The following is a 20,726-nucleotide window of genomic DNA, read 5'->3' as shown; positions in this document are numbered from 1 at the left end:
ATGCCATTATAAAGGATGGGATGCTGAGAGTGACTCAGATATAACTTCTTTCTCATTTCCTGTCACACTATTTTTCTTAGTTTAACACTGTAATTCCTAGCACATTTACTGAAGTTCTGATGGACAAGAAAGGGGGTATAACGGAATTCTCAACAATAGCATATATAATATTACAAAGACGAAAGGAAGCAAAGGAAAGAAAGAAGGAATATCCCTTATTAATGCTTCTATAATAAGCAAAGCCCTTAGAAAAATCTGTCAAGGGAGACTGGTGGAAACAGATTTGCACTGGCGAAATAACATGATACTCCAATTATAAAAGGCAACATGACAAAGCTCAGAAACAACATTTGACTTCTAATTATCTTCCCCCATATTGATGAGGCTATATAATGGAATGACAACAGGAATAACACACACACACGCACGCACACACACACAGATAAGCTCCAAGCACTAATGTGAGTTGCTAAAAGGAAGGACAACTGAATGTAACAATGCAAAGGAATAAAATGTGGTTCATAGTTTATTTAGATCCTTCTGCCATAAATAAATGTAATAAATTGTTTTCAAGGCCTTTGGGGCTCACCGAGTCTTTCTATATATAGTTATATCCTGTAACAGTAATCTGGAAACTACATTATTAGCACAAATATCAACCACTGACCACTGAACAACTCTTCAATAAGAAGACAAATACTTTTTTGTAACCAAATTGTATATTCAGAATGCTGTACTTAACATTGACCTTCAGGGGTAAGGAACATTTAACAATGATTAAAAAAAAAAATCATCATTATTGAATAAGAATATGGAAGCATAGCACAGCCCTTGTATAAATAACCACAAAATTTATGAAAATAAAAATTGGGTTTCTGCCTCCATTCAATCAAACCAGTACAGTTCAGGTGTATGTTCTGTTCTAAACTTAGGTATTATAAAACAGAAATTGGTCCCTGGTGACTTGGCATTGGCAATCAACATTTTACAATGATAAAATCTCTTGCTAAACAACAGAACACAAGTCAGCACACAAACCAGTCTTCTTGCCATCACTTCATACAGAGCAGTGTTAATAAACATTCTAATTGGAATTTGATGAACAAATAGACTTCCTGAGTCTCCTGTGTAATCGCTTAGAAAAAAATTCAGAAAACTCAGAAATAAACTGAGAACATTTTAATTTTAATTCTATTTTCTTACTTTTACACCTACTGGGTAAGCTTTCTCTGATATTAGGCAACCCTCTGCAGTTAGAGTTTAAAATTTACATTTTAAAATTGAAGCACTGGGTTGTGTGGCTGGTCCTTCTTATAACCTGAACTATATTGGGTAATTTTTCAGGGGTGGGAAGAGAAGAGCTATATTGAGGAGAATGCTTTTGGTTTAGAGAATTTATAAAGTAGCTCTGGATATTAAAGATGGGGAAAATGTTATTAAAATTACAAACATGGGATTTTTTTAGTGTTTTTATAAATAAAAGGCATAGAATACAGAAAGCCAATTAATAATAACAATAACAACAATAATAAAATATTAAATATATGTGAGCAAAGACTGAATGGCTCATTCTTGTGAAACACCATTAGACACAACTGCCTGGATGGGTTTCCTTACTCTACAACATTTTGCTGAGTGAAAGACCCAGCAAACACACAGTAAGCTGCCTTTAGCCCACTAATAACATCAAGGAACTGCCTGATGGAATGGCCACAGATGAACAGGTCATTTGTTTTAAAAGATACTTAAATACTCAATAAAGACATAACAAACCCCCCCCCCTCACTGTTATCAGACGCCACGTTGTGGTAGAACATCAGACAAACTCACAAATTTACCACAAAAATGTGTGGCAAAAAAAGAATAGTTTATATATATGTATATATATAAATTTCTATATTTATGCCAATGTACTCAACTCAGTACAAATAGCAAAATAGTATACCATTTCCTAAATACAAAATATAGCTTTCCAAAAAAATGAAACACACATTAGATATAAACCATCCAAAACTTGAACGATTGAAAACTGTATTCAAAATTAAATGACCCAGAGTAGGTCTCTTTCTGAAAGTTCCCTTCATATCGGCAAGAAGCCTGTACTACTGAAAACGTAATTCAATGCCTCTCAATCAGAGAGAGAAAGAAAGAAAGGGTTGAGGGTAGAATATATGATAACAAAGAGAAAAACAAATTAGAAAAAGAGCACATTCAAAGAACCAAGGAAGACCATCACAAAAAGGGGGAAAAAAATCTGGCTGTATAAACAAAACCAACACCACAATACCACAAAGTTCAACTAAATTAGGATAGAAAAAAAAAAATAGAAAAGTAGCCTTCAACAAACAATTAACAGGCTATTTTTTTTGTACAATTAAAAAATAAATGAAATGGACAAGAATACCAAAACATCCTATCTACATATAGAAGCCACACACAATTTGGCCTTAAACTGTATTAACAGCTTTCTACATGCCAAAAGGAAAGTAAGATATAAGCATGTGTCCAGACAATAGGTTGTAGTGAGAAGCAGGCATCCCATGGGTGATGAGAACACCCAAAACTGTATAACTAACGCTACAACTGCAGGTTCTGGAGTGTTATTTTGCTCTCTATAGTTGTAATACGAGTTAATTCTTCATTTTAAGTCAATGATATGACCCTGTAAAGCCTAAGGCTTGTGGGAACCATCAGATAAGTGACCACTTCAAACTGTAAAGCACTGAGGTGACAAGTGAATTACACACTCACTGCAGCTCAGGGAGAAGTGATATTTCAAGAAATTTTAGTTTGTCTTTTTTTTTTTAATTAAAATTTTATAGTTTCCTAATATAAGGAAAAAATTGAAGACTTTAGAACAGCACCGTTCATGGGAAAAAATGCATTGTTTCTTGTTTCTCAGGAATCAGCTCCTCTCATTCCTGAAAAGGGACCACTCATCTGTGCTGCAGGAGTTGCTGGGTTATCCAGATCTCAGTAGCCTTTTCCATTGAGTTGCTACAGGGTCATTACTAATTGTATATTACTAATTTTCTAAAATTAAGTGGAAAAAAAGAGGAAGAATACAGATGAATATAAAAGGGAATATCAGCCCAAGACTGCATTAAGAAGAAAACTGACTAAAAATTATTTGTCAGTTTAAACTATTGTGGGAGGACATCAGAATACAGTTTACCATACATTCTCCCCTTCATTCCCTCTAGAGCAAGATAATTATTTTTCTATGCAGTTATGGCTAAACCCTTTGATAGAAACACAGAAAATTAACAACCTCTGAAAAATAAAATCAATAGCATTCCAGCTGTTCCCAGTTTGTGTGTTGTTTGCCTTTGTGTTAAATAAAGAGGCCTCTTATCCGTGCAGAGCTCTTAATACAGCTTATTTGTCAGAATATTAGCCTTTCAGTTTTCCATAAAAACTGAAAAAAGATTCCTTCACTTTGGCCAACAGCTGTGCTTTTTGCATTGAAAAATCACAGCCTTTGTTACTATTTGAACTTTACTTTCTCAAAAGCCATTACTTGACTAAAACAAAGCAGGAAAGAAAATAATGAAGAACAGAAGTAAACACGACAATGAGTTATTTTCTAATAGCAATAATAACTGAGTAGTCCAGCTTTTAAATTTAAACTGTACTTTAAAAGAAATAGTGCCTAGGAAAATAGCAACAATTAACTCTGTCAGCTGGAAACTCAAATAGACTCTCAGTCATCACTGCTATTAGGAATATAAAATACGAAGACATTAACAACGGTGGCTAATCACTGCAACAGGCAGCATAAGTGTGCTCTTTTGCAGTCAGAGTAAAATCTATCCCTTTACTCAATCACAGTTTTTCATATTTTTTTTTTTTAAGTAACAGTTTAATAATCCTCGTGGAACCACAAGATTTCAGGACATCTTGGAATCAGGATTTTCTTCAAGGAATTTCTAAGAAAAAGAAGAAATTTAATATAACTTACTAGAGAGGGAAAGCACTTACAAAGTTCCTGTCACCCTGAATGATCCCAAAGTATGCTATAGTATAAGATATCTTATCATATTTCTACTTCCACAGACATATCTGTATTTATATTTATTTCTTGAGGGAGAAATGAGACATAATATAGCTGTATGTAGTACAGTCATTAGATATTTTGTCATTCCAAGGCTAAGAAATTTAGAGCCAGAGGAATGCCCAGTATTAATAATATGACCATAAGTTGTCATTCATAGTAATTTAGACACACCATCTTGTGAGAAAGCCATCTTTTAAAAGATCAGAATCTAAACAATGCTATTACTTAACCCAAATTTGTTAAGAATAATACAATTTACTGATGTTTATCAATAAGCAAGAAGTTAAAGTGCAATACTTACATCTTCAGTTAAAAAGAACCAGTCAAATTGTTCCCTTGGTTTTGCAACGAAACAAGCAAATCAATCTTTTCAATGTTCTGGTTGGTGTTTATAGAGGATGCCAGAGGAGAATTCTCTGGCATTTGCTGAGAGAGAAGTGTTGTCACAGGTGGCTGTCCCTCATTTTGTGGTTGACCTGGCTGACTTATGGCCATCAACTGATCTGGCAATGTAGCTGGTCCAGAAGGTAAAAGCTGACTACAGTCTGCAGAGACATTTAAAATACAGATGATACCTAATTAGTTATTTTCTGTTAATAAATACCTAAGGAGGTATTTATTAGTTGCTAGGGGAAATGAATTATTGTGCTCAGTCAGTACAGAAATAAAGATGAGGCAACTGATAGTCCCATTAATGTAAGTACTATAAAATTTTATTGGTATATGAACATTAAAGATTGGTTTCTACATCCTTGGAAACTACTTACTTTGAGATATTTTCTGTCAATGTTACTTCATTTTCAAGTTTATAGCTTAAAAATGGCAGACACATACCTTTATATACATGACCACATTTAATCCTCCCAATATCCTTGCCAATTATGTAACATCACCACCATTTTATTTTATTTTATTTTTTAAAGATTTATTTATTTATACAAGAACCGGGGTACAGGCCAGATCCGTGGGAGTGTGAGAGGATTCACCAGAGACAGAGCGGGGAACAGAACAGGTAGAATGACGAAATACACTGCTGAGGGGAGCAGCAGGTAAGACAGGAGAGGTCTGCCATGCCATGTGGGACCCTTGCTGGCCGGCATCGAACCAGCACTGCAGAGGCTGCAGACAGCTTCACAGTGTGGTGCTCAACCGCCTGCGCCACCAGGGAGGACCTACCACCATTTTAGATGTGGAAATTGAGGCTCATGCAATCAAATAACTTGTTCGAGATGTCACAGTCTGTTATGGTATGGATGGATGTGATCTCAGTTCTAAGTACAAACTGTGCTCTTAAAAATCATTGAGTTTTGTGTTCTTCTCAATAATAATCAGCTATTTCAACAAATAACATTTAAGAAATGAGAAATTAGAAAGAATTTTCTTACTATTTTGAATTCCAAATAAGAACATTCCTGAAGTCTGCTGAGATGAGCCTGGAGAATTCTGTAGTTGGTTCATTGTACCTCCTGTAGTGTTATGAAATAAAGTAGCCTGTGGCTGAGGTGAAGATGTGGCTCCTTGGATTCCAGGCATGTTGTTCTGAGGGGAATAAAGAGGAGACTGTTGCATGTCCTGTTGGTTTATACTGGTCTGCAGTGCAGACATGGACGCTGGAGAGAGGAAGAGTGTTACTTGCTGCTCTTGAGAACTGGGTGACCCTTGGACCAACTGAATCTGAGGAGAGGTATGGTACAAGGAAGTCTGTGATGATTCAGACTGGGTAGGACCTGGGTTCTGAAGTGAGGAAACTGTGGGCTGGTTCTGAAACTGCATGGGCTGCTGCTCTTGATTCATTTGGGCCATATTATTTTGTTGGTGAAAAATGGATTGGTTCTGTTGCTCCTGATTAGCCATTGGATTCTGACTTGGGTTGAATATCATGTTTGGCGGTGGTTGCTTCTGAGATGCCATTGTAGCCATGGTATTCTGGTTACTGAATAAAATGCTCTGCTGCTGTTGTTGCTGTTGCTGCTGTTGCTGTTGCTGCTGCTGTTCCTGGGAAGGAGAGTTACTCTGGATGGCAACTATTGGGTGCTGTGACTGGAAGATTGTTCCTTGTTGGTTTTGAGGCATAGGATTAGGAGGAAGGGAGCCCAGGGACACTTGCGGCTGAAATAGACTTTGCTGGGAGGATTGTGTCTGTTCTTGGGAAAGCATAGGGGTCTGCATGTGTGATATTGGAGCTTGCTGTTGGAAAGCAGCTTGCTGCTCAGTGTTTGAAGTTGATTGAAGTGGGGAAATTGAGTTCTGAGCTGCAAAAAATGAAATCTGTTCTTCTTGGGTTACTGTGTTAGTTTGAAGATTATTCATTGGACCCTGGGAAAGAAATATGTTGGCTGACTGCTGCTCCTGAGAAACAGAAGAGCTCTGTAATACAGCCATGGTACTTTGAGAGTGAAACATTGGAGGTTGCATTTGTTCAGAGGAGGTTGTAGAAGTCTGACTGTGGACAATAGGACTTGGACTATGGAAAATAGAACCTGGAGTTTCCTGGGAAAGGTTCTGAGCATCAGCAATAGGATTCTGAGGATGAAAAAGTTGAGCCTGTGAATGAGAAGACTGCTGCAAAAAATTCCCAGATTGGAGCGACATTATCTCATTACCTTGCTGGAATAAACCATTACCTTGTTGCTGGGTACCACTATTCTGAACACTCATCATACTTTTCGTAGATGAAAAAAGGTTAACTTGAGGTTGACTGTCCCCACTATGTTGCATTTGAACCATGGTCTGAAAGACACTGTTCTGAATCTGTTTTGCTTGTGCTCCAGTTTCTTCTCCTTCTCCTGAACTTGATGTTTGAAACATGGTAGTGCCAGGGGTTGCAACCTGCTGTGTGGTGGTTGTAGTGGTTTCATTTCCAGAAACTGCAGGAGGAGAAGAAAACAATTCACATTGCATTTGCATATCCTCACTGGTAGGTAATGCACTCATCATATGAGAAGTCTGTTGGTAAACTGGAGATTGCTGAAGGTTTCCATTTGCTGAAGCAGTTGAAGGGAACAACTCTGACTGAATCTGGGCAGCTGCCTGGCAGATACTCTGTTGCATTTCCATCACCATTGCAGCAGATGATTCCATTACTTGCTGTTGCTGTTGTTGCTGTTGCTGATTAGATAATGTGTTTTCAGTCTGTGGGTGAACACTTTCAGCTCTTCCAGCTATTAAATTATCTGGTCTTGTATGGACTGCTGGCTCTGTTGAGGAAAACATTCCAGGGCTTACGCTATTTTGAATTTGACTGACTTGTTGAAAGATGTCTGCACTGAGCTGTTCTTGGACATTCTCATTCCCATCTGGAGCAGAAAATAAAACTGAAGATAACTGCTGCTGTGCCTCTAAAACTTGTTGGACCAAGTCAACATTTCCACTGCTGCCACTAGTAGTACTGCCTGTAAAACTTCCTGCTTGCAACTGCTGAATTGTATTCTGTAGCTGACTGACACTGTTTGGTGGTGGGAAAATATTTGATGAAATTTGCTGCTGTAAAGTCTGTGCTTGTTCTTGTAGTGGTGACTGCTGCTGTTGCTGTGACGCCTCAGCCAGGTGTGACAAATTTACCACTGTGCCATCTGACTGCAATACCTCTCTAGACTGAGTTTCTCTTGTCTGAAACTGTGTAGCCTGCTGTAGTAGTGCATCACTGTTGGATAGCTGATTAGAAGCAGATACTGCTGGAAAGGTACCGGGCTGTGAAATGTCCTGTGTTTGAATAGTTGTCAGGGTCTCTGGGTTGTAAGCCTTAGGCTGTATCTGCTGCTGCTTTTCATTTTCAGAAGGTAAGTGGGAAGAAGATGATGATGATGATGAAAAAGATCCATTTCCTGCTATATTAGAAATATTTTCTAATGTTTGCTGAGTTGATCCAACTGTTTTTGTAGTCTGAAAAATAAAAATCCCCAAAATATGTATTTACAAATATTAACAGAACTCATATGAAACTTCAAAAAATTATCATTCTTTTTTTTATTCTTTAAAGGTTTATTGATGCATACAAGAACTGGGGGGGGGGGTGTAGGCCAGAGGTACAGGGGGGTGGTGAGAGGATTCACCAGAGACAGAGTGGGAAGCAGAACAGGCAGACCTACTGAAATACACTGCAGAGGGTAGCAGTGGGCGGGACAGGAGAGGTCTGCTGAGCCCTGTGGGTCACCTCCCTGGCCGGGGATTGAACTCATGCTGTACAGCTGCAGACTGCTTCATAGTGCTGATGCTTAACCCCATGTGCTACCAGGGAGGCCCCCGCAAAATTATTATTCTAAAAGCATATGCATGAACAATTTTCTACTCCATATTATTTTTTTGAAAATAGGTTTAGGGGGCTTTCCTGGGTGTGCAAGGGGTTAAGTCTCAGCACTATGAAGCTATCAGCAGCCACTGGAGCACAAATTTGATCCCTGGCCAGGGAGCTGACCCACACGCACAGCAGACCTCTCCTGTCTCGCCCGCTGCTCCCCTCAGCAGTGTATTTCAGTAGATCTGCCTGTTCTGCTCCCCACTGTCTCTGGTGAGTCCCCTAATCCCATCCCACCCCCACACCACTGGCCTGCACCCCAGCTTTTGTATGCATAAATAAAATAAATCTTAAAAAAAATAGGTTTAGGAATATGACAACAATTGTTATCAGAATTTTTTAAAGTAGAAGAATAATTACTGATATACTTAGGATAGCAAGAACATATTAACTCTATGGTTCACGAATTAATAACAAATTGAAAAATAATCTTCATTTTTGTGGACCATTAACATTATAGGGTGGGAAGCAAGTAAAAAAAGGAGGGGGAGTTACAGAAAAAGACCGGGGAAGAAAAGGAAATAAAAAAGCCTCTAATTTTGAAAAAGCTAAACCAGTACTTTCGGCAATAGCCCCCATATCCCACAGGTCTAGCTAATACACTAATTCTGTCCATGACAGAAATGTATATAGACTGTCACTTTGCAAGTTATACAGTGGACTGTAAAAGCATTTATTCTGAAAATTCATTTAGTACATCCGAAGACAGGAAAATAGGAAACAGGAAAAGTAAAAAGCATAAACATGGGAAAAGAAATCAAAGCACTCAAAATAAAGCAATTTTTATATCTGAGGTTAAGATGTGGGGCACTGCCAGCAACTGTATCTCACCTTAAAAATGGGAGAAGATCTTTTTTCTGCTGTTACTTCCATTGGAGTAACATCTTCACTCTTAATCATACTGCTTGATATGAGTGGCGTAATCAGAGCATTAGGAAGAATATTTACCTTATCTAAGTTACATCCAGTAGTTTTCATTGCTGCATAGACACACAAACAGAAAAAAAAGTTCAAAATTTACAAAAATCATCAATAATTTCACCCTATAGTAGGTTGACTATTAATTATGATTTAAATGTTTATTTATTCATGCTATGAAAGTAGTATGAGACACTTAACTGGTGTATTAAAATGTATCTTCCCTTTTTTGAAGTAGCTTTGGATTGACCCCTAGTATGGGCCTGAGGCTGAAGGTTAAATATCAACAAACTTAAGTATCCCAGGACATTTCCAAGGTGTCCTGAACAATTTGCAACATCACCAGGATATATATTATAGAATACATTTTGGAAATCTCAGTTTGTTAAAGTTGCTCAGTCACAAATATTACATTTTGCTCTTAACATATGTATGCCTGAAAGTATAGTCTCAAAACTTTAGCTTTAAGATTGTCTGAACATATTTCTCCTCAACAAAATCCAAGCCTTTCACTAGAAAATGTCACCAAATAGATTTTGCTTCCCTATATTAAATAATTCAATTTTTTCTTAGAAATCCTGAATTGCCAACTTCGTAAATGAATACATTTAGCATTGCTTAAATTTTTTTTATTTTTAGAAATTTCAGGACTGTTTTAGGTTTATCAATTAAATTTCCAAAACAAAACCAGCCAGTATTTTCTACTTTTTACTACTTCCATTTTTAGGAGTAGTTATAGATTTATACCAAGAAGCAGCAATATATAACAGATAAGACAGATTTTTATCTTCGTGATATTTACTTTATTTCCCTGATACCTTTTCTTCTTTTTTGTCTACTTGAGTCTGCAATTGGCACTTAGTGGAGCCTATGATATGCTAATGTCTGTCCTCTGAACTGACCACATTAGCCAAGTTCTGATCTAAAAGTTTACAACAACTGAAAACCTGTGGAGAGAAACAGATTTCCCAAGCATTCTGAAAAAAGTGCCAAGAAACTGTTAACAATATTTATACCATATATTTTATTTTATTTAACTAGTACCACTTTTCTTTAAAAAAAAAATTTTGTCCATTTATGCATACAAGAACTGGGGTACAGGCCAGAAGTGTTGGTGGGGGTGAGAGGATTCACCAGAGACAGAGTGGGGAACAGAACAGGCAGATCTACTGAAATACACTGTTGAGGGGAATAGCAGGCAAGTCAGGAGAGGTCTGCTGCGCCATGGGGGCTGCTCCCTGGTTGGGAATCGAACTAATGTGGCAGTGGCTGTGGGTAGGTTGCATCTTAACCCCTTGTGCCACCAGGGAGGTCCCTAGTATTACTGTTGTATTAGGGATACACAATTGGGTTAAAACTAGAAATGGATCATGATCGCTTTGGCACTAGACCTAATATCTCACTGAGCTGCCTCCTCCTTACTTCTCATGTTGACAAACTCTTGCCAAAGAACTAGAAACTTAGTTCAGAGTGAAAGCTTTCATTATCTGGCCATGGTATCTTCAGTCTCAATAACAAATGCTAGTCTTACTGATAACAAGAAGTTTTATTATATTTGTATCATTATACTTCACATACACTTTTAAGATTGTTATTGTGAATGAAGGGAAATACCAAGTTGGAAAACAATTCTCTACATTTGATAGTAAAGCAAGTATTTTACAATATGGAAAATACCCTAAGTGTCTCAATAACATAAAGAGAAAGAATAGTAGGCCTTGCTAGAGAAAATATATAGGATTATTTACCAAAAAATTTTTAGGGGGCTTCCCTGGTTGCCAAAGGGGTTAAGTCTCAGCGTTATCAAGCTACCTTACCCGCTGCACCCCTCAGCAGTGTATTTCAGTCAATTTGCCTGTTCTGCTCCCACACTCTGTCTCTGGTAAATCCTGTCTCTGGTGAATCCTATCAAACACTGCCACATCCCCCTCCCCTGCACCTCTAACCTACAGACACCCCAGGTCTTGTATGCATAAATCAATCTTCAAAAAAAAAAATTTTTTTTTTTTAATAGAAGAATCAACTTGGTACCTTTCATGGCCTCCTCAAAAGAGCAAGGTCTTGCTGGACTAGATATTTCCTTCTTCACATTTACACTCAAAGCACCAGCTGCTGCTATTTAAGGAAAAAAGATAATTACATTTATTTAAATTTATTCATCCTAACAAAATGAGTATCTTGAAATTCTTTAACTGAAATATTTTCTCATAAAGCATCATTAAGTTAATTTGTTTACCAGAAATTCTAGATTGAGATGAGTTTTTCTAACCACCACCAGTCTATGCTTTAAAATTCACTAATCTCCAAGTGGGCAAAAGCATATATTCACTTAATCAAAACAAAACAAAACAAAACAAAACAAAAGCAACAGCAACTTAAAAAAAATCCTTCTTGTTGGATGCTAGTAGAAGATTGAGGCTTTTTTAAAACTTACCAAATACACTGTGACACTAGCATGAAAATAGTTTATCATTCACTCACCTATGTGATTTATATAAAAAAAATACTGACTCAGAAACATTAATCAATTAACTGAACTAAATTAGAAATAACAATGATGAACATATTGAATCTATAACATCATGATTTTTTTGGGTAAAATATTGAGAAAAAAAATCTACTATTGTTAATGGAGAGTTGTTGGGTTTTGATTTCTACTAATACCAACTACATCTATTATGAAAACTTTAAATTTAATGGATTAAGAACAGAAATCAATTCTGAATTTAAAATTTCAAATAAACAGGTCCTTGCTTAAAATAACCAAATATTTTGTTTAGATAGATTTTAACTTCTATTTTTCAGTGTACTTATTTTATAATCCCTAACTGATTCAAAATGGGAATTGAGTCAGCTTATTTTCACAATTTCTTTTTCTATATACAGTAATGTGAAATGTTATCAAGTTATAAAGAGCCTATGTATAGTTATTTGTAAATAAAGAGACAAATAAAGACAAATAAAGAGACAGATCATCTCAGAAAGAAGTTAGATAATTTATCTTAGTATGCCACACAAAATTCCACCAAATGACATATAGGGAACAGAATGGAAAAGAAATCTATAGATGATTTTTAAGTTTAATGGTAAAGCAAAGTTTCATGGCTAACCAGGAAAAAAATAAAGTTTTTATGACTCTGCAAACTACCTAAGTGCCTGAGAGCATATGTATATGATATTTTTGCGAGCAGATTTAAGAGGGGTTAGAGGGGCCTGTCTCTGGTAGAGTGTTTGGAGCCAGTTTATGTTCTCTAGCACCCTTGCACTGATCCTACTTTTAGACCATGTACAAAGTACCCAGGATCCCCAAATTTTTTGCATAACTACTCTAGACATTGTGTGCAGTCTTAGGCCTACAGGGTAGACAGAGCTTGAAAGCACTGGCTGGTGTATCAAGACTCCCGGGTAAGTATGGAGCCAGGAGTGGAAAATAAATGGAAATGGATGGTAATATAAAGTTCCCTTTCTCCCATGTTGCCATATTACAGCTTGGAACGCTACGCACCCTGAATCCTAAATTCACATCTGCCCTTCCAGGTTGTTATCATCCTTGTCAAACTAGGAGAATAGGATATCTAGTATTTAATGTTAGTTTTACTTATAACTTTAAAATATTTAGGCAAGTGCTTAATAATCACCATTTCTACTCTTATAAATATAAATGGGTAGGCCTAGTTTTACCAGCTATAATTATGTACCACGACTATTTAAATGTTTATTAACCATAGTTCCCCAAAGAATGGCAACAGCTATTAGTATATCATAATGAGACAGTGTAATTTTTCTATGCCCAAGTTTTCCTGAAATCATATTCTCTCTCTTGCATACCTGAGAAGATGATCACATTTCATAAAATATAAAAATATGAAATTATGGGACTACTCTTTAATTGGCTAGATCATAAAGGCAGAAACTGTAGCATGACAGTTACTTTACTTTAGCATTACTTACTATGTGTTTAACTCAGTTTCTGAGAGGGACTGCCATCTATGATTACACAAAATATGAGAGGAAAACTTTTAAAGAATAAAGTTAATGATTCCCTAAATGTGAAAAAATAGTGAACTAGGGCCTCCCTGATGGCGCAAGGGATTAAGCACAGCACTGTGAAGCTATTTGCAGCCTCTGCAGCATGAGTTCAATTGCCGGTTGGCCAGGGAGCTACCCACATTATGCAGCAGACCTCTCCTATCTGGCCCGTTGCTCCCCTCAGCAGTGTATTTCAGTCAATCTGCCTGTTCTGCTCCCCACTCTGTCTCTGGTGAATCCTCTCACCCTGCATACCTCTGGCCTATACCCCAGTTCTTGTGTGCATAAATAAATCAATCTTTAAAAAAAATACATAGTCAACTAGTACAGTGTGTAAATACATAGTGTAAAAATACATACACAGTGTAAAAAATACATAGTCAATTAGTACAGTCTGTAAAAAGGAAATTTAAAAGCCGTTTTATCAGGCAATTTACCAAAGGGAAATGTTTTCTTACAATATTTTATTATTATGAATAGACTTTATGTTTCAAAGCAGTCTTAGATATACAGAAAAACTGAGAAATTAGTACAGATTTCATACATACTCCCCTACAATTAGTTTCCCTATATTGTTGACAACTTATAATCTTAGGGACATTTGCTACCGTTAATAAATTAAAATCAACACATTAACAAAACTCTACAATTTACTCAAATCTCCTTAGTTTTGGTGTAATGTTGTTCTTCTGCCCCAGAATCCCATTAATTATGATACATTTAGCAAGTTTTATTTCCTCTGGTTTTTCTTGTTTGTGATTATTTCCTGGTTTTTGTTGACCTTAATAGTTTTGGGGATTATTGGTCAAATATACTGCAGAATTGGAATGTCCTTTGTCTTTTTCAAAGGGAAATTTCTAGTAATCAGCTTTTATTACCAAGAAATTAAGATTCTTAGTGCTGATGTCAAAGTACTTCAAAATCGTAAAGCTCTCTTTTCATAAAGCTTTTTAATTACTAAAAACAAGTAACAAAACCTCAGTATTTTCATGACACATACATGTACTTCCCTCTTCTCTTCCCACAAGATATATTACTAAAATACTCCAACTATTATTAACTACATTTATTTTATTTATTTAACTATAGTTTTAAATTAAACTTTCTTGGATTTGTGTGTCCTTCCTCGAAAAAAAAAATCAAATACTTGATCTTTGAGCATAAACCATTCTTTCCCATATTTGTTGGAAACAGTATATTCTAGGGCCTCCCCTGGTGGCGCAGGCGGTTGAGCAGCGCTTCAGCGCCAGTTGGATCCGATCCCAGCTGGCTGGCGAGGTTCCCACATGGCATGGCAGACCTCTCCTGTCTCGCCCGCTGCTCCCATCAGCAGTGTATTTCGTCAATCTGCCTGTTCTGTTCCCCACTCTGTCTCTGGTGAATCCTCCCACGCATCTGGCCTGTACCCCGGTTCTTGTGTAAAATAAATAAATCTTAAAAAAAAAAAAAAAACAGTATATTCTAAACTTTGCCTTTTTCTGTTTGAAACTTCAACTTGTTATCTTCTATTCTGAGAGAAATAGTAAGATTTCTTTAATGCTATACTATGGCATAATTTGGTAGCAAACTGGAGGAAAATAACCAGTTTGTGTAATTAAGATATGATTTAGAAAAAGGGGAACAGATACCTTAAGTGTCATAAAGTAATTATCAAGACTAGTTACAATTCTGTCCTGTGGTCCATTATCATTACTTCTTACTGCCAGGGCTTTCTCTCCCTACCACCTTTTCTCCTTTGTGCCACACTGGCTCCTGAACTATTTGGGAATAAACCTATCAGTAAACCTAAGACAAGAATGAACCAAACCCCTAACAAACACAGCAGAAACCAAGATCGAAGCAACACTTCATAAGCTACGAATTCCCAGATATTCTCCCAACTTGTGCCAGGAAAAGACTTCTCTTTTTCAGGCTACCGAATGAATACAGGCGAACAGCTCATAAGCCAGTTCTTATTCAGGGATCTTCTAAACGTTTCACATTTTAACTGCTCTTACTGCTCTGGATTCTAAAGCACCTAATTTACCTAAGTGCTTAAAATTATATTTAAGATATTTATCGGCAGTCTGATATTTTTAATTATACATCAGAACATGTTAGAAGCAGATAGCTCTATTTGTGATTTTATCACCTATCACTTCAAGCTTATCTCTTACCTCTCCCCAAATGCATCCTATCAGACAGATTAAACTATCAGTAGTTCTGCAAAATTGTCACTTTCATCTTCCTACACATAAGAGAGATGCAGTGAATAGTATTATTAGTAAGGAGTAACTTATAAGATAACACAGGAAAATCTATTTTCAGAGCATTCCTGGCTTTTCTTTTATTAGAAGAATACAGAAGACAGAAATGATTCCCATAATATACTGTAAAAGGAACATTTCGGTGGCCATCTTCTTAGGAAATAATGCTATCTCCAAAACAAAACCAAAACCAAAACAAAACCCACTAATATTAATTCATCTTGCTAAATAATTTTTTCTTTTTTGTTGTTTGGTCTTCATAGCCTTTCAAAGTACTATAAATTAATTATTCATTTTTATTCAGATTTTTCATTTTGACATACCTGGGTCTGGAGTGTAAGTGAATGGCTGAACATCATGAGATCTTCCAGCGTTGGTCACTACATATATTCCCACTGATACAGGCAAAGTTATATGTTGGTCATGATATGGAGGAACCTTCACAATAAGATGATTCTAATTTAAAGAAAATTATAAGATTCAGAAAAAAAGCAATATTTAAAGTAAAAATTCTGAATTAAAAATTATAATTAGCTGTAGAGTTTAAAAATTCTGACTAGGAAATAAAGGATGCATTTTCAGGTTCATAAGCATCAGGACATTAATCTTAAGGCTGTGTTTAAGGTAAAATCTAAATGTTCTACAAATGCTTACAATCTTTTTAAAAATATAATTTATTTATGTATTTTTTACATCATTGTTCATTATTGTACAACGTTTGCTTAAAGGTTTATAATCTTAAGATTATACTTGTTATTCTCTCCCACTGGAATATTCTTACTTTACCTCTTCAAATGGCTAGTTCCCTACCCGTTTTCAAGTCTTATTCAAACATTATCTCCTCAGAAGCTTTCTCTGACTACCCCTTTCACCAGATGATATAATCTTCTTTAATTCGACAACAGAACTTATCATCCCTATGATTGCTCGCTTATTTCTTTTATCTCTTCATTCACAAGGATGTAAACACAACGAGAATCTAAGGTGCACTCTTATCTCCTCTGTTAAGCACCTTACAGAAAATACACTCAAATATATTTGCTAAACAAAATGAAAACAAGTTGAGGGAAAAAAGTGCCCACCAAACACAATGTCAACTACCATAGGTTTTGTGCAACCTTAATTATGAGGAATACTGTCCACTGCTTCTAACCACTGTAATTCTCACTTAACATAAAACACGGTTCAGTTTACCCAAACCCCAGCATATCAGTTATTTTTTGTTAGAACAGAGGCAGAAGCATCCACATAAGAAAATGTTTTGCCAGTATTTACTCTATAATAGATCTACATCTTCCTGGAAGACAACTTGAAACACATTTGACTTTTAGTTAGACTACACCGGGTTGACTCAGTTGAAGAGATACAGGTGATAACTGAGACCCAGGATCAAGGTTTCAATTTCTAAGTCCTCAATTTGTTTTTGTTTTTGTTTTTTTTTAAGATTTATTTTTACTTATTTATACAAGCACTGGGTACAGTCAGAAGCACAGGAGGGTGAGAGAATTCACCAGAGCCAGAGCAGGGAGCAGAACAGGCGAAGGACCAAAGCACACTGCTGAGGGGAGCAGCGGGTGGCAGGAGAGGTCTGCATGCCATGTGGGACCCTCCTCCAGTGGCTGGGGAGCAGCTGGGGATCGAACCGGCGCTGCAGAGGCTGCGGACAGCTTCGCAACCCAGTGCTCAACCGCTGTGCCATCGCGGAGGCCCCTCAATTTGTTTTTGAGAGGTATTAAAACACTCTTGGAAATAGTCACATCATAAATAAATATCCTCTGATACATGGCATTAACAGAATGCATCCTAATCCCAGTTAGCCATCTCAAAAAAATTATGCTTTTAAGTCAGGCAGAAAAACATATACATGTATATATAAATAAATGCATAGATACTGGGGGACAAAAATCTGAAAGCACATACTCAATTATACATTAAGGTCTCAAAAAACATCTGTATTCCAAGTTTTTCAACTTTGTAAAAACAAGAGTTTTGAATTTTCTCTACCTTCATTTTTACTCTTATTTATAGCCTACAACTATGCCACTAAGTAGTCTTACCTACGCAAGGAGAAGCTGAATGGATGGGTTTGTAAAGTATGTTGCCAGTCTTAAATTTTTTGACAAACTATAATAGAAATGATTCTTCTGAACAAAAACCTGTTTCCTGGTAATAAGTAACAGAATTAATAGCCAAAAAATCAGGAGGCTATTTTATAAAAAACTTTTTACTCAACTTGCTTTGGAGAACATATTTAAGCAGACCTAAGTTGACATCTTTTAAAAAACAAATGACCCAATTTAGTTAAGAATTCTTCGTATTTTAAACAAACAAACAAAAAGAATTCTTCATATTTCCCCAACTCATTAGAATTAAAAACTAAGTAAATTATGAACAGTGATAGGAAGTTGCCTGTAAAGCAAATTAAGAGTAGTTAACACACAACTGAGCTAGTAGCTAGTAGTATATATAAACAGAAACATACAAAGATTTGGGAGGACTATGATGCAGGTACAATGTTCTCTGCTACAGTTGGGGTTACATATGTGTATGCATATGTGTGTGTATATATATGCATATATGTGTACAAACACACACACACACATACACACTCCTAATAGAATCAAATGAAAACACACAACTACTAAACTCTCATATCTTTGTTTACTGTAGTTATTCTCACAAATTCTGAGGATCTTCTTGGCATTTCTTTATAAAAAAAAATTTCTTTGCATATTTATATACAAAATTCCACTTCTCCAAAGCTCCTCTTCATTTTTTTATTCTTATATTAAAAATTGCCACTTTTCTTTTTGAGAAAGAACTCAAAAGACTCAAGATTAAGAAATGACAATCTATACAATTTTCTACATCTGATACACTAATGCCTATTTCATGTTTTATAAAACATGCTATTCATAATTAAATTGTATACCTCTTTCTAATATACCTGTGTTAACTATTAGCTCCCTTTGTAAATTATCTCCACATTTCAAGCTGTTAAACTCTCTTGCTTTCTTTCAAAACCAAATTCTCTTACAAATCTCTGTCTAAATCATACACACACACACACACACACACACACACAGAGTTTCGCCATCTGTATTTTCCATAGATATTTAGTAGGCAATTAAAGTCATATAGAATTCACCTAAAATGATTTAAAATGGCATAACATGAGCATGAGACATATTGTGGTCTTGACTAGAAGAGACAAATATCACAGAACTGTTACCTCGAGCTCGTTTCAGCAGCACATATACAAAGAACTGTTATCTCATACTTGGTATATAACTGGGAAAGATGAATACCTGATGAGTTAATTTGGGGGTTGCAAATGAATAGCAATCACAATTATTCATAACTGCAAATTGCAAAATTATATTCAAATGGTCTTTTCTACAATACCATCTTCTGAGTATTTTTTACTATTTAAGGGTCCTTTCAACTTTTTTGTACAGAACTGATATTTCTTCATTGATAAATTGCAGTTGTTTTTCTTTTTCCTTTTTTTTTGAGAATAACTTTTTGATCACCCTTCTGAATGCTTAAATTTTGTTTCTTTAATATAATCATCACCGTGATCAATTCTTCATATCTCAGCTGACTCTACACTATTTCCCAGAAAGCCTTAGAAAAAAAAAAGACAGAAAGCTCTTTATGAAAAAGATAAAAAATTTAAAATTAAGAACAGAACCATTGACGTAATGTAATAACATATTATGATTTAGTTTATTTACATACTTGCTTGCAAAACCCCAGGACCTCTAGATTTAGCCACCAAATATGGACATAATTCCTTTCCATTCCACCACATAATTTTATGATAATTCCTCTTCTTTAATCTACTGTAGCTGGCATAACTGCCCTGAAAAGAAGTGTTTTAAAAATATAACTGCCCCATGCCTCAAAGGTAAAGAAAGAAGTAAGGTCAGAAGGAGAGAAGGGAGAGTGAGTGAGAGAGACAAGGAGGAGGAGAGAAAGAGAGAAGCAAGGGTAGAGAGAAAGTGAGGAGTAAACAATGACTTTTTAATAATTTATGTATGAAATAGTAAGTTCAGACTATAACTTGTTGGGGCCATTTTATTAATATTTTGTATAATTTATAAGGCAAGTCTTTCAGTCTCCAGAAATAGTTTCTTACCTACAAAACTACATCATAAAGTAAGGAATAGCAATTATAATTATTACTAGCAAAGGAGTTTATATTAAACAAAACAAAACATGTTTGTAGCAACAAAAGCATTGCATGGATATTTAAGTTGCAGTCAGGACCAAAACGTTCAGCATAAAAGAACTCAGTGGAAGAAAAAGAAAAATACCGGATGGTTTCACTTATAGGAGGAATGTGGGGGAACCAAATAAGGGATCAGGAAATAAATTATAATAAACTAAAAAACAAAATTAACAGGCAACTATAAATCATTCTGCAGGTGAGGAGAAGGGAGAGGGATCAAAACAGGAGGGAAGAGGGCCTCCCGGGTGGCGCAGCAGTTGAGTGCTGGGTTGCGAAGCTGTCCGCAGCCTCTGCAGCGCCGGTTCGATCCCCAGCTGCTCCCCGGCCACTGGAGGAGGGTCCCGCATGGCGTGCAGACCTCTCCTGCCGCCCGCTGCTCCCCTCAGCAGTGTACTTTGGTCCTTCTGCCTGCTCTGCTCCTTGCTCTGGCTCTGTTGAATTCTCTCACCCTCCCGTGCTTCTGACTGTGCCTGGTGCTTGTTTGTATGTCTGTCTGTCTGTCTGTATGTATGTATAAATAAATGAATAAATAAATCTTTAAAAAAAGAAGAATATAAAATATATGTATGCATAAATAAATAAATCTTTTAAAAAAAAGGAAAACTTAGTGGAAATTAAGGTTTGACATGCTCTCAGAAAGAAGAATGAGGGATCTCAGACCCCACAGATCTTTTTTCTTAAAAGTGAATAAAATGAACTAACAGGTTTTTTATGAGTTATCTTATTAAGTGCTTGGTATTATTTGGAATACAAAACTGAGTCACAGTACATTCCCCTAGCCTCTGGAAGTCTTCTAGAGGACGCTACTGTTGGTTTCTGGGAAGTGGTAATGTTCTGATCAATAGGTTATATTAGAAATCATAAAATGTGAGAATTAGAAGGAACTTCAAATAATCTAGTAAAAAAGCTTATTTGATATTAGAAAATTGGGGCACAAAGGAAAATTGC

General features: G+C 36.1%; 1 protein-coding gene across 4 annotated transcripts in view; it reads right to left on the bottom strand.

Annotated features, from left to right (window-relative positions):
* Positions 1-4,366: 4,366 nt before the first annotated feature.
* Positions 4,367-20,726, bottom strand: part of NFAT5 (nuclear factor of activated T cells 5) — a gene marked incomplete at both ends in the record, with an annotated part of 102,551 nt that continues 86,191 nt past the window's right edge. For 2 of the 4 annotated variants that reach the window (XM_084257193.1, XM_084257195.1), the window contains 5 exons: positions 4,367-4,602; positions 5,443-7,939; positions 9,183-9,331; positions 11,301-11,384; positions 15,868-16,000. In XM_084257193.1, the coding sequence (XP_084113319.1) occupies positions 4,367-4,602; positions 5,443-7,939; positions 9,183-9,331; positions 11,301-11,384; positions 15,868-16,000 (3,099 nt within the window). The remainder of the gene's footprint in view (positions 4,603-5,442; positions 7,940-9,182; positions 9,332-11,300; positions 11,385-15,867; positions 16,001-20,726) is intronic. The other 2 variants (XM_084257194.1, XM_084257196.1) reach the window with 1 other exon arrangement.

This window comes from Talpa europaea (genome assembly GCF_964194135.1).
Source record: "Talpa europaea genome assembly, chromosome: 16".
NCBI lineage: Eukaryota > Metazoa > Chordata > Mammalia > Eulipotyphla > Talpidae > Talpa > Talpa europaea.
Note: the sequence above shows the minus strand (reverse complement) of the source record. Positions and strands in the feature narration are given on the sequence as shown.